Below are 12,951 nucleotides of genomic sequence, written 5' to 3' on the forward strand. Positions count from 1 at the left end.
CCAGCGTTCTTTTGCCGTTTTTGAGGCTAGGATGAATTTTTATGCGTTCTATTGTCCTGCCTAATACTACACTTAAAAGGAACATGTCGCTAACTAGCTTAGCCGATAGCCGGCAGGCACACCACAGTAAACTACTTACCCTCGTAGTTGTGCAGATAACTCGATACGTAGAGTTTGAATCCCTTGTTCCGCTTGCTTGTTGGAGCAGGGGACCAGGCATCAACAATTCGATGGACATCACTAATGCTTATTTTAGGCAGGTCTTGGAGACATCTACTAAATTTTGGGCAATGCGGGTGATCACCTTAAGTAAACCGGAGAATTATATGCCGACATCTGGCTAAAGCGGATGTTCGTCCATACGCTTGTGCACAGAGCCTATGACCAAGACCAGAGAGCTGTGTAAGGACATCAGGGATAAAATTGTAGACCTGCACAAGGCTGGGATGGGCTACATGACAATAGGCAAGCAGCTTGGTGAGATGACGATCAATCTCCCTCAGTCTGGGGCTCCATGCAAGATCTCACCTCGTGGGGTATCAATGATCATGAGGAAGGTGAGGGATCAGCCCAGAACTACACGGCAGGACCTGGTCAATGACCTGAAGAGAGCTGGGACCACAGTCTCAAAGAAAACCGTCAGTAACACACTATGCCGTCATGGATTAAAATCCTGCAGCGCACACAAGGTCCCCCTGCTCAAGCCAGCGCACTTCCAGGCCCGTCTGAAGTTTGCCAATGACCATCTGGATGATCCAGAGGAGGAATGGGAGAAGGTCATGTGGTCTGATGAGACAAAAATAGAGCTTTTTGGTCTAAAATCCACTCGCCGTGTTTGGAGGAAGAAGACGGATGAGTACAACCCCAAGAACACCATCCGATCTGTGAAGCTTGGAGGTGGAAACATTATTCTTTGGGGATGCTTTTCTGCAAAGGGGACAGGACGACTGCACTGTATTGAGGGGTGGATGGATTGGGCCATGTATCGTGAGATCTTGGCCAACAACCTCCTTCCCTCAGTAAGAGCATTGAAGATGGGTCGTGGCTGGGTCTTCCAGCATGACAACGACCCGAAACACACAGCCAGGGCAACTAAGGAGTGGCTCTGTAAGAAGCATCTCAAGGTCCTGGAGTGGCCAGTCTCCAGACCTGAACCCAATAGAAAATCTTTGGAGGGAGCTGAAAGTCTGTATTGCCCAGCGACAGGCCCGAAACCTGAAGGATCTGGAGAAGGTCTGTATGGAGGAGTGGGCCAAAATCCCTGCTGCAGTGTGTGCAAACCTGGTCAAGAACTACAGGAAACATATGATCTCTGTTATTGCAAACAAAGGTTTCTGTACCAAATATTAAGTTCTACTTTTCTGATGTATCAAATACTTCTGTCATGCAATAAAATGCTAATTTATTACCTACAAATCATACAATGTGATTTTCTGGATTTTTTATTTTAGATTCTGTCACTCACAGTTGAGGAGTACCTATGATAAAAATGACAGACTTCTACATGCTTTGTAAGTGGGAAAACCTGCAAAATCGGCAGTGAATCAAATACTTGTTCTCCCCACTGTACATAGCACTGTTGGATTGGATTCCAGCCAGGTCCTTCTGAATATAGGCAGAATATAATATAGACATAAAGAAAAGACTGCATGTTTTCAGAGAAAGTGAGAGTTTCTGATTTGTCACCTCAAGTCTGAATTAAAAAGTCAAACATCATGGATAAAATCTAGCCATGGTCTATTAAGTTAAAATAGTGGATTTCAGCTGATGTGATGCTTTAAGATGTTCACCCCCCCACCCCACCCCTCCGATATTGTGCTATAGTTTATCCCACAGTGGCTTGTGTTTCTGACTGTCTTAGGCGATGCACTGGGCAGGTACTTGCAGAAGAAGCTGAGTGGTGTGAAACTCTTTGAGGACCCATTCCTCTCTGTGAGAGAGAGTCTGAGAGTGGGTGTGATCATCTGTGAACAGTGGGTGTCGGCCTGTGAGCACCTGAGTGGACAGGTGTGGAAGAGATACACCCCTTACTCTTGGAAGGGAGACGTGCACCGCCCCCAGGCCCTGCACAGCCTGGCTCAGAGACTGGATGAGGTCAGATACACCAGCTGTCTCTGTTGTTGACATAATTATCCCGATTGCATTTCAGGAAGTGTTGTATAGCTGCATATATCCATATATAGATATTAAGTAAAGCTCCTAATCAGTTTGTGCTTGGACTTTTTTTAATTATCACTCTAAATCTAGTTTTTTATTGCAGTCTGTCTTTAAGTCACGACACTTCCCTTTTAAGTTAAGGGGAATTTGAAATTCTATATTCTGGTTCCTGATAGATGTCTTTGCGTGTTACATGAATATATGTGACTCTTATTTGAGTTCCATGTCTTTCTAAGGTGATCACAATCCGTACGGTCCACGAGAAGCTGCTTCGTCTGCTGCCGGGAGGGAACCAGCAGGCTCTGGCCTCGGCTAGCATCTTCGAACCTTTCTCTGGCCTAAACCCTCTACATTACAACCCCTACACTGAGGTACGGAGGAGGGGGGAGAGAGAGGGAGATGAAGAATTCAGTTAAATATCTGACCTGGGTGTGATGTGTCTCTCTCTGCTTTAGCCTCTGTGGAGGGCAGCAGTAGCCCAGTTTGAGCGAGCTATCGGCCCAGCAGAGCAGGAGGTTGCATGCAGACTGAAGGCGTACATTGCAGATGTACAGGACAACCCACAGCAGGTGAGAATGTCACTTTGAATGTATCAGTTCTAATTGCTTGCACCCTGATTTAATAATTCTGTAAATCATGACCTCGTCATTAACTTGGATGTATCCAGCTCCTGCAGGTATTTCAGAAGCACAAGGAGCTGATAAAACGAGCCACCGTCAGGAAGGAGTTGCAGTCCGAGAGAGAGACCCTGCTGGCCAGGTTGCTGGAGTATGTCAAGGGTAATGTAGTTTAAAACTCCACTGAGAGTGCAATCGTTATGTTGTTAGTAATGTGACCCCTCATGTCCTAATCCAGAATGAATCTTTGACCCCACAGGTCTAAAGACGGACTATGAGGGTCGTTGCCATGGAACGCCCGGGGAGAAGTCTGGCCCCCTGGCTGGCCGGAACCTTCCGGAGGTTGTCAACAACATTGTGTGGGTCCGCCAGCTGCTTCATAAGGTGTGTATTCTGTTTCTCTTTTTGCTTGTGTTTAAGAGAGCATGGGTGTTGACTTACTGTCTGCTTTTTAGGTGGAGGACTCTATTAAGATATCAGAGGTTCTTCTGTCAGACTTGACAGGATTTCACTCATTCTTGCGGTTCTGTGACGACCTGCTCGAGGTTCTTCAGGCTTACGAACAGGAACAATTTGACGACTGGTCCAGAGACATACTCTCTAGCCTCTCTGACCCAAAGTCAGGCATCAGGTCAGTTGAGGACCATTAAGCAATTTCTCCCTATCCCCATCCATTCATTAATCTATAGAAGAAAAGATGCTGTCGTTGGCGCACATTTTACCACTATTATTGAACTCAACAGACATTAGTCAAATCTGTAATTCCATATTTTAATAAGCATATACTGTGGTTACTTACTAGGAGAATTTACCTTTTCCAGTTTCACGTATAAAAACTATAACCCATTTTCTTTAAACAGCCAATGTAAACATCTGCAAATTTTAACCCGGTAAGATGACATCAAAAAAATATTGTTTTTTAAGGGCCAAATCACTTTTAAGTAACACCAAATCCAGTAGGTAGCTGGCTTGAGGGGTTAGGGGTTAGTGTTCCGATTTTTTTTTCATGCTTAATACACAGTTTGTATACTTCCATAGATTCTTTCTAGCTAAAGTTTTGCTAATTATTTGAATAGAGGTTTAAATAAAACGAATTCATGCATCGTGGTTTCTGTTGGCCCATATAGTTTTCTTTCAGTCTAAGGAACCATTGAACAATCTAACAGTAGAACACTAACATGTACATTATGTCTGGTTAAGATATCACAGTGTCATCACTGTGGAACATTGAGAAGTTGACTTCCACTCCTGTTTATCCCAACTGGTTACAGAGCTAACTATCAGTGGTGGTAGTCACTCACATACAGTGAGTACACAGACATGAACATATGCGTTGACATCAATACAAGCAACATACTCAAACATTGAACTTTACATATTGCCGAAAACACATCCAAACAATAGACTAAAGGTAGGATAATTATGCCATGTGTGGCAAAGAGGAGATTCAGTGTCATACCTTACTTTGTTTTTGCCCTAATGGCATTTCTATTGTCGTGGCTCAATTTACTGTTGATAATGTATAATAAAATCTCTCCATCCAGTCTTCAGGCTAGTAACCGTGTGATGGAACTGGACCACATCGATGGGAAGCTGAAGATCCAGTACTCCGACCGTCTGGTGATGCTGTTGAGGGAGGTCAGGCAGCTGTCAGCCCTGGGCTTCCCCATCCCTGCCAGAATCCAGCAGGCTGCCAACACCGCCGACAAGTTCTACAGACAGGCCATTATCCTCAAACAGGCAAGGGCTAGCACACGCATTCACGCACGCACGCACACACACACACACACACTCTTTATGTTGAGCTGTGACCCTGTGTGTGTGTCAGGTGGCCCATTTCTACAACACCATCGACCAGCAGATGATCCCTTCTCAGAGACCCATGATGCTTAACTACGCCCTGGCCTTCGAGCAGGTCATCAAGGTACTTCCATATACGTACACTGGGGTGGACATAACACATCAGTCTATCTTTATTCTTAGTTGTCTTACCATTTGGAATGTTCTGACAATGTCCACTTCCCCACTGTAGCAGAACCCGCGCTCCCAGTCCAAAGAGTCTGGCGGGAAGGTGCAGATCACCTGGGATAATCCTAAAGAGCTCGAGGTGTACATCGGAAGATTACAATCGGTCGCAGAAAGACTCTCCACCGAGAACCGTAAACTGAGGCGGTGGCACACGGACTTCACTGAGAAGGTGGTGAACTTGATGAGCGTGGACCTGCTGAGACAGCAGCAGCGCTGGAAGGATGGACTGCAGGAGTTACGCACAGGGTTTGCTACTCTGGAGGCACAGGTAAGCACAGAATGATAGGGAGTAGGCGGTTTTGCGATCAACGTTAAAACATTTTAATAACATTTCTCGGGCTACAGCTCAAACACCAAGAGAATTTTAGTGCTGTGTTAAATTGCTTAAAATTTAGTATTTTTATGTGCTCATGTATTCTACCTTTAACTGAATTGATGCCTGATCTGTGTTCAATCTTTTAAAGAGGCTTTCTTCAGAGACTTGGCCACTGCCAAAATAGGTGCCACATAATCCAAACCACTCGATTTCAAACATGGAATTTGATGCTTCAATTATGCCTATACAGTATAAACAACATTGCACATGCAGCCCAAAGTGGAAGGTTTAAAACATGTATTTTATGTTCACAAACATTCTGTAATGCATCTCTAACTTGAATTTGCTAAATGAATCCCTTTTACATCTTGAACACTGACTTCCACCGCTACATCCACTATTTCAAGCTACAAAGCAAAGCTTCTCAAATGCCAGTTCAGTACATGGTACATGTGTGTGGGTGTAGTTGCACAGGATGTGGGTGTCCTGTGCAATGGAACTAAAAAGGACAAAACATTTGCTGCTAATGAGTACTGATAGCAATACATATTGAAGTAAAAAAAAAGATTGCAGTTTGATAAAGCCTAGAAAAAAAAATTCTGTTGTGACTGCATAGCTGAAATTCAGTGATCAAGCTGCTGTCACACTGTACCTAAAGTAACATTAGCTAGCTGTTAACACTTTTTTCAAATAGTTATTTGCATCATAAACTCTGTAGTAATTATTCTCTTTGCATTGTTTGCAAATGCAATTCTGACCTGATAGCTGCTCACACCAACCAGGTGCTAGCAGTTGAAAGCTAGCTAAAAGGTAGCTAGCCATTTATTAGCAAGTATAGAAGTCACATTATTTTGTTGAAGCTGGATACTGGATACACTCAGTTAGAATGCATCAATATGATTTAAAGAAGAAAGTATAGTATAGTAATTTCAAGCGCAACTCCACTAAATGTAGCGAAAAAATGGGCTTTACATCACTGATGATACAAATCTGTCTTGCTTGATATGAGGTTTCAGTAAGATGCTTAAGATGAGTATATTTGGTTAGAAAGCACTGTATCATGTCAAGTGTGTGTTGTTTGTTATGTGGCATAGGGCTTCAGTTTGGGGGACATGAAGGCCTGGAGGCAGCACTGGAACCACCAGCTGTACAAGGCTTTAGAACACCAGTACCAGACGGGCCTGGAGGCCCTCAACAAGAACCTGCCAGAAATACACATTGACCTGACCTTCAAGTCAGTGGACTGCTTACTTTCATCAGTCTGTCTATGTGTCTTTCCCTGTTTGTCTTTCCCTCATACAATGTATTAACCAGTGGCTGTGTGTGGGTTAATTAACCAGAAACCAGAAAAGCCCTGCCTGGAAGAAAGAAAAATCCACACTCTACAAGCTGTCATTAGCCTGGCTTCCCTTGGCTTCCATGAATGCATGCCACTGGTATTAACCTAAATAAAATAGAAGAAACAAGGTTACACTTGCTTAGCTGGGTTCTCCTCTCTGTCTATAGGCAGGGTCGTCTGCAGTTCCGTCCCCCATTTGAGGAGGTGAGGGCCAAATACTTCAGGGAGATGAAGAGGTTCATCTCTATCCCCAACCAGTTTAAAGGAGTCAGTGCCCTGGGGGAGGAGCTCATCTTCAGCGTCATGATTGACAGGAATGCTTCAGGCTTCCTTACCATCTTCGGCAAGGCAGAGGACCTTTTCAGTCGGCTGCTGGGGGTTCAGGATAAGTTTAAGGTGTTTTACCTAATGTTACACAATTTTGCTTTGTCTTATACAGAAGTCACATATAGGAATCAATTGGTGCCTGTATAGTAGGGCTGGGCATTATACACAACAAATTATATCACTATTAGTTATAAAAAGTAATATTTTTATTTAATTCATGCTAGGGTACACAGGTACAGAAATAACAAAATATTGGTATTAGCAACATCTGCTAATTATTCTATATAAATGTCGGTATTGGGAACAAGTTTTCTTATTGGTGCGACCCTGTGAAACACCAAAGTTTCTGTCAATTCAGGTTCTATCAAATCCAGAACTGAAACTTAATTTTTCCATGAAGAGTGAGAACTTTGGTGATGAAATTGTACTTCATGTAATTCATGTACCCCATGAATGGATTGTGATAGAGACATTAGTTTGGATTAGAGGATTACCTAGACAATAACACAATTTCAACCAGTCTTTGTTCATGTAGACATACAGTACTTGTACTGCAGGTTTAGATTAGACCCAAACTAACAGACTGGCTTTATTTGAAGGGGAGTTCTAGTCCCTCAAATCGATTGTTTAACCAAATGAAAGGCCACCCAATTTCCACCTCCGCTACATCTGAGTAAATCATGTCTGAAATTTGTCTGTGCTCAATAAAGTCTGTTCTCCTTTTCTAGGAGATTTGATCTTTTCAAAGCTATGTGTGTGTTATCTTGGTAGGAGTGGGTGGTGTTGGGCCAGGTGGACATGGAGGTGTTGGTGGAGAAGCACCTGTCATCTGTCCAGGATTGGGAGAAGAACTTAAAGGCCATAAAGGCCCGGGGGAAAGAGTCAGAACGACTGCCCAGGTACACAGCCTCCTGACTGGGCACATCTTCCGTTGATCAGACCAGTGAATAGCTGTATGGTGATTTAATTGTTTTGTCTTTGTCAGTCTGGAAAAGGTGGACTGCATCTCTGTGAACTGTGAGCCAGTGAAGGCAACGATTGATGACCTCATCCAGAGATTGTTTGATGTTCTCCTGATGTCACTCAGGAAGTCCATACAAGGTATTGCCAGGTTTCTAATTTGAAATACAAAATCTTAAATGTACTGCATGCAAATCTCAGCCAAATCTCTCATTGATGTGAATAAGTTACTTTGGCAGAGAGCTCTTAGAGCCACAGACGACGTGGACGGCTGGTAATCGTGAAGACTCTGTGCTGCCTGATACTACCAGTTTTCCCATTTGACCTAACTAAAGCCATGAACTATCTCAATCTTTAGTCTCTTGACCACCTACCTTCTTATCGTTATGATTGAGGATGTGTTTGTTCTTTTAATCTGAATTGTTTTTTGTTGTTTTTCACTTTATAACTATTTGAGATGTGTTTTCAACCAAGTCAGATTTTTTTTTTATAAAGACCTTTTTAGATCAGCAGCTGTCACAAAGTGTCAATACAAATACACAACCTTAAATCCCCAAAGAGCAAACAAAAACAGAAATGGATGCACTGTGACTAAGTATAACACCCTAGTAGGGTCAGGACCTAGGAAGATGCCAAGAGAGGGGCCAGACCTCTAAGAGTACATTAGTGTGTTTGGCTATATCGGTGTATGTGTGTGTTCAGATGACCAGTGGGTCATTAAATACAGGTGGGCTGAATCCAGAGTCTTTAGGCCAAATCCAGTCCATATGTGAAACCGGTGGGACAAGGACAGGGTGGGTTGTGGGTAGTGACTCCAGGAATCGTCAGACTGAAGCTAGATCTGTAATAAAAGGAACTATAAAAGTTAAATACATTACTATCCATGTATAATTGCTTACAATGAGCTATCTGGGGACTTCAACCTATATACTCCAGTTTAGTTTCTATATGAAAGAGCAACTTTCACACATCTTCTCTCTTTCTTCTTCTTTCACTTCCCTTCTTGTTATTTCACTTGTTTAATTGTCTTTATTTTCCTCTAACTCTTCATTTCTCTGCTTCTTTCCCCCTTCCAGGCCATACCCAGGACATTGACAGTTTTGTGACTGAGGCTATGGAAACGTTGATGTCTCGTCCGGAGAGTATTGATGAGATAGGCGCGGCCAATGCCAGACATAGCCAGATACAAGCCCGCAAACCTGAAGTAAGCAAGTCATTCTCAGGGACTAAGTGTCTCTTTAAATGGACTATGATTTTAAAGAGGGAGTTTACCCATGTGTGTCCTGTGTATCTTTATTTGCACAATCACTATATCTGTCCAATTTATATCTCTCCAATTTGTAAACACTTGCCAAAGACTAGAAAGGCATTACGAAAATGTGTCTAATGTTATCACACGCTCTAAAGCAAGACGTATTGCACCAAAATCCCATTCTGGATGATCTTTGAAGAAAACAAGTACCTTAAATCCATATTTGCATTTTGTTGTTGTAAATAGCATAATTGTTGCAATATTGTAACCGGAGCCCTGTGAGGTCATACAGTACATTATGGCACAGTGAAAAACGAAATAACATTTGTGCAGAGACTATCCAGAGATTATCCATAGATTATCCAGAGATAGAGATTATCTAGAATATCATTGTAATGTAAAATGGCTTATCAGTTAATATAAAAAAACAAGTAGTGCAAATGATGGATGAACCTTCCCTTTAATGTGATGTTTTATAAATACAACCCTAGTTCTGTAACTTGGTCTGTGTTTAAGTTATGTTTTTGGGATGTTCGATCCAGCTATGTAACCTGCTATGTAACGTTGTCTGAGGGTTGCTGTAATGTTCATGGGTCCTTGTCTAGATCTTACCCCAGTTTCAGGCAGCAGAGGAGAAGAACCGCCTGCTGAGGGCTGTAGCAGGAGGAGGTCTGGACTCTCTGTCCTCCCTCAGGGCCAAGTGGGACAAACTGGAGCTCATGATGGAGAGCCACCAGCTCATGATCAAAGAGCAGGTGGGCCTACAAGAACAGACACAATACTTAAATGCATATGTACAGAGACACACTGAAACACAACCCCCTCTTTTTCTTTCTGTGTCCTGTAGGTGGCAGTGATGCGTAGTAATGCGGAGAGTCGTATCCAGGCATACAGGCTGGAGCTGGACAGGTTCAGGGCTCGCTGGGACCAGCTAAAGCCCAAAGACGAGGTCATAGACACGGGGGATCAGGCATCTCTGCTTGCCTGTGTCCAAACCATCAGAGACAAGAGACAGGAGTTCCAGGAGCTGGAGGCCACACGCACACGCCTGCTGTAGGTTACAAACAGACCTGCGGTCCTTTAATGCTACAGCATTGTGTATGGTGTTTCTATTGAACTAACTGTCCGTTCTTCTCAGTGAGGATTGTGGTCACTTCGAGCTGGAGGCTCCAGACTTTTCCCTGGCAGAGGAGACCATCCGAGACATTGAGGAGTACGGCCAGATGTGGTCTTTGTACGAGGAGTGGTACGAGGGCTTCCAGGAGAAGGCCAAAGAGGACTGGATCACATTCAGGTTAGGAATTTGGTGTCTCGTGGGAGGTTTGGAGATAGGGAATCCCAGACGTCCCAGGGAAGGTATGGGAATATGGAATCCCAGAGGTCTTAAAGGTGGTTTGGGAATATGGAATGCCAGCATTCTTAAGGAGATTTTTGGGTTAGATGCGTTTTACATTATTTGGTCACCTGGCTAAATCAAGGTTGATTCAACAATTCTGTGTTTTTTTTCAGGAGTAAGACCTATATGTTTGAGGAGTTCCTGTTTGCATGGCAGGACAGACTGAGGAAGCTGGATCAACACACCAGCATGTCTGTCAAACTGCAGAAAGAAGTGGACAAGTACAAGGTGAGCCAGAGTGGGAAGTGGGAGGACAATGCATTTGCTGTATCAGGACGGTAAAGGGGAATTCAAGTCACGTTATCATTTAACTGAAATCACCTTTCATCTGAAATGTGCCACATTAAAAATCGATCATTGTTTTTGGGGACAAAATAAGTGACACTGAGTTCTATCCTGTTGAAATTGACAACAGTTGTTTTTGTTTGAGCTTTGCCCTTAGAATATTATGATCTTGTGACAGTTGTTCTCCTTTAATGTGTGTGTGTGTGTGTGTGCATGTGTGTGTGGTGCTTGCAGAGTGTGGTCCCAGTATTGAAGTATGTGCAAGGGGAACAACTGTCCCAGGACCACTGGTTGGATCTATTCCGGCTTCTGGGACTGCCTAAGGGCACCACCTTAGAGAGACTGACCTTCTGGGACCTGCTCAGTGTGGCTGACACCATCATTGACCGAGCTCTGGAGCTCAAAGACCTAAACAGCAGAGCTCAGGCAGAAGTGACCATCAGAGAGGCTCTCAGAGAGCTGGACCTGTGGGGTGCTGGATCGGCCTTCACCCTCACCGAGTACACAGATAGTGCGGGACACACAGTAGCGCTCATCAAGGACTGGAAGGACATCGTCAACCAGGTGCGGAATGAGATCGCAGACTAACTCACACATTCAATGTGACTAGTCTAGCACATCCTCTCACCTCTTCTGGTCCTGTACAGGTTGGTGACAACCGCTGCCTGTTGCAGTCTCTGAAGGACTCTCCATACTACCGCGGCTTCCAGGACAAGGTTAGTCTCTAGAGGGACTCTGAAAGCACAGAAACAACACAGAAAGCAGTACAGATCGTGTAAAGTGCCATTGGAAAAGGGCCGCTTTTTTAGACTTTATAATTTATAATTGGTTCAAATACCCGGACTGGCTGGGGTTCCTCAAGGAGAGGTTTGAAAACCCCTGCTCTAGAACTTCGTTGGAGTCCACCTGTGGCAAATTCCATTGATTGGTCATGACTTTCTAAATAAGGTCCCACATCGCACCTTGCTAGAGCACAAACCACCAAGTCTTTTCCCATTCCGCCAAACTAAGTAACTTTGCAAGAAGGGCATTGGTGGCTAGGTGACCATGAACCCAATTGCCACTTGATCAGAGCTGTAGAGTTTCTCTACAGAAATGGGGGAACATGCCAGAAGAACAACCACTTCTGCAATCAGGCCTGGTAGAGTGACTAGATGGAAGCCATTTCTGAGTAAAATGCACTTGAAATGCCACTTGAACCAATGGTCAGCATTAGAGCCTTTTCTCTTTCTAGAAAATATAGAATACTAAGGGAATCCCTTTTTTCTGGGGATGTACCTTGAGTTGAAAATCCCTCCATTTAGTGTGTGTAAAGTTTGTCATTCTTCTGAAATGTTTCTTTTGTGGTTGTGATCTGATCTTTCCTCCCACACACCTCGCCCACTTCTCTTCTTCACTTCCTTTAATAAGGTTATGCTGTCTGTGTGTCCAGGTAAGTCTGTGGGAGGTGCGTCTAACTGATCTGGATGAGTATCTGGTCAGTCTGAATACCATCCAGAGGCGCTGGGTCTATCTGGAGCCCATATTTGGACGGGGCGCCCTGCCCAGGGAACAGTCCCGCTTCAAACGGGTTGACGAGGACTTCAGGTATGCTTTTATAACTTTGTGAAGTTTTGTTCTGGAAAAAATGGGGCTTGGGTGGTTGGGTGTGGTCAAGAGTGTTTCAGGGGGCGTGGCATGGGGAGTGGGGATTGACGACTTTGGCCCGTCACCCCAGAGAATATGAATTTTAGAGGCCCCTCAGTATCTTGATAATGTTTAAGACAATTTCTTGAAATTCAAACGATTTATTTAAGGTGCAAAAGAAATGTTTGAAATTTCAAAGCAAATTCAGCTTCCCATGGAACTAAGAACCAGGGCACAGCCAACATAGCTCACACTTTTAGCGTTTAAAAAATAGCTATCCTATTAATTAAGTATTATTGTAATTATTATTATTATTGTTGTTGTTTCAACAACATGTTCTGACAGCAGGAATGAGCTTGATATTGTAGTTGAACTGGAGTCACAACAGATGCCTTAATGAATAGGAATGGCCATCACGACTAGCTAGATCATTCTGCTGAAGTCCCTGAGGAGGTTATTGAGAGCCCATTGGCTACCTTAGTTTTTCATAGAGGATACGTGTTGCCGCTTTCTGCTGGGGATATTACCGTATTCTATCAAAAATGTTTGCATAATTACTGATTAATGTTGTAATGCTTTATTTGTAGAGCGCGGCTTTAATGCTATTTGTCACTTTTCGTATAAGGCGTCGCAGATTGTTTTTTTGGT

General features: G+C 43.6%; 1 protein-coding gene across 4 annotated transcripts in view; it reads left to right on the top strand.

Annotated features, from left to right (window-relative positions):
* LOC105024072 (cytoplasmic dynein 2 heavy chain 1) overlaps positions 1 to 12,951 on the top strand; it is a 127,037-nt gene that overhangs the window by 4,056 nt on the left and 110,030 nt on the right. For all 4 annotated transcript variants that reach the window (XM_029119454.2, XM_029119460.2, XM_029119458.2 and 1 more), the window contains exons 7-27: positions 1,862 to 2,094; positions 2,394 to 2,528; positions 2,613 to 2,726; positions 2,825 to 2,936; positions 3,034 to 3,158; positions 3,230 to 3,405; positions 4,319 to 4,514; positions 4,603 to 4,698; positions 4,807 to 5,070; positions 6,213 to 6,352; positions 6,625 to 6,853; positions 7,556 to 7,683; positions 7,770 to 7,885; positions 8,821 to 8,948; positions 9,602 to 9,751; positions 9,844 to 10,049; positions 10,135 to 10,290; positions 10,506 to 10,620; positions 10,912 to 11,241; positions 11,325 to 11,393; positions 12,110 to 12,264. In XM_029119454.2, coding sequence (XP_028975287.2) covers positions 1,862 to 2,094; positions 2,394 to 2,528; positions 2,613 to 2,726; positions 2,825 to 2,936; positions 3,034 to 3,158; positions 3,230 to 3,405; positions 4,319 to 4,514; positions 4,603 to 4,698; positions 4,807 to 5,070; positions 6,213 to 6,352; positions 6,625 to 6,853; positions 7,556 to 7,683; positions 7,770 to 7,885; positions 8,821 to 8,948; positions 9,602 to 9,751; positions 9,844 to 10,049; positions 10,135 to 10,290; positions 10,506 to 10,620; positions 10,912 to 11,241; positions 11,325 to 11,393; positions 12,110 to 12,264 — 3,373 coding nt within the window. The remainder of the gene's footprint in view (positions 1 to 1,861; positions 2,095 to 2,393; positions 2,529 to 2,612; positions 2,727 to 2,824; positions 2,937 to 3,033; positions 3,159 to 3,229; positions 3,406 to 4,318; positions 4,515 to 4,602; positions 4,699 to 4,806; positions 5,071 to 6,212; positions 6,353 to 6,624; positions 6,854 to 7,555; positions 7,684 to 7,769; positions 7,886 to 8,820; positions 8,949 to 9,601; positions 9,752 to 9,843; positions 10,050 to 10,134; positions 10,291 to 10,505; positions 10,621 to 10,911; positions 11,242 to 11,324; positions 11,394 to 12,109; positions 12,265 to 12,951) is intronic.

The sequence above is a fragment of the Esox lucius genome, chromosome 1 (assembly GCF_011004845.1).
Source record: "Esox lucius isolate fEsoLuc1 chromosome 1, fEsoLuc1.pri, whole genome shotgun sequence".
Taxonomy (NCBI): Eukaryota; Metazoa; Chordata; class Actinopteri; order Esociformes; family Esocidae; genus Esox; species Esox lucius.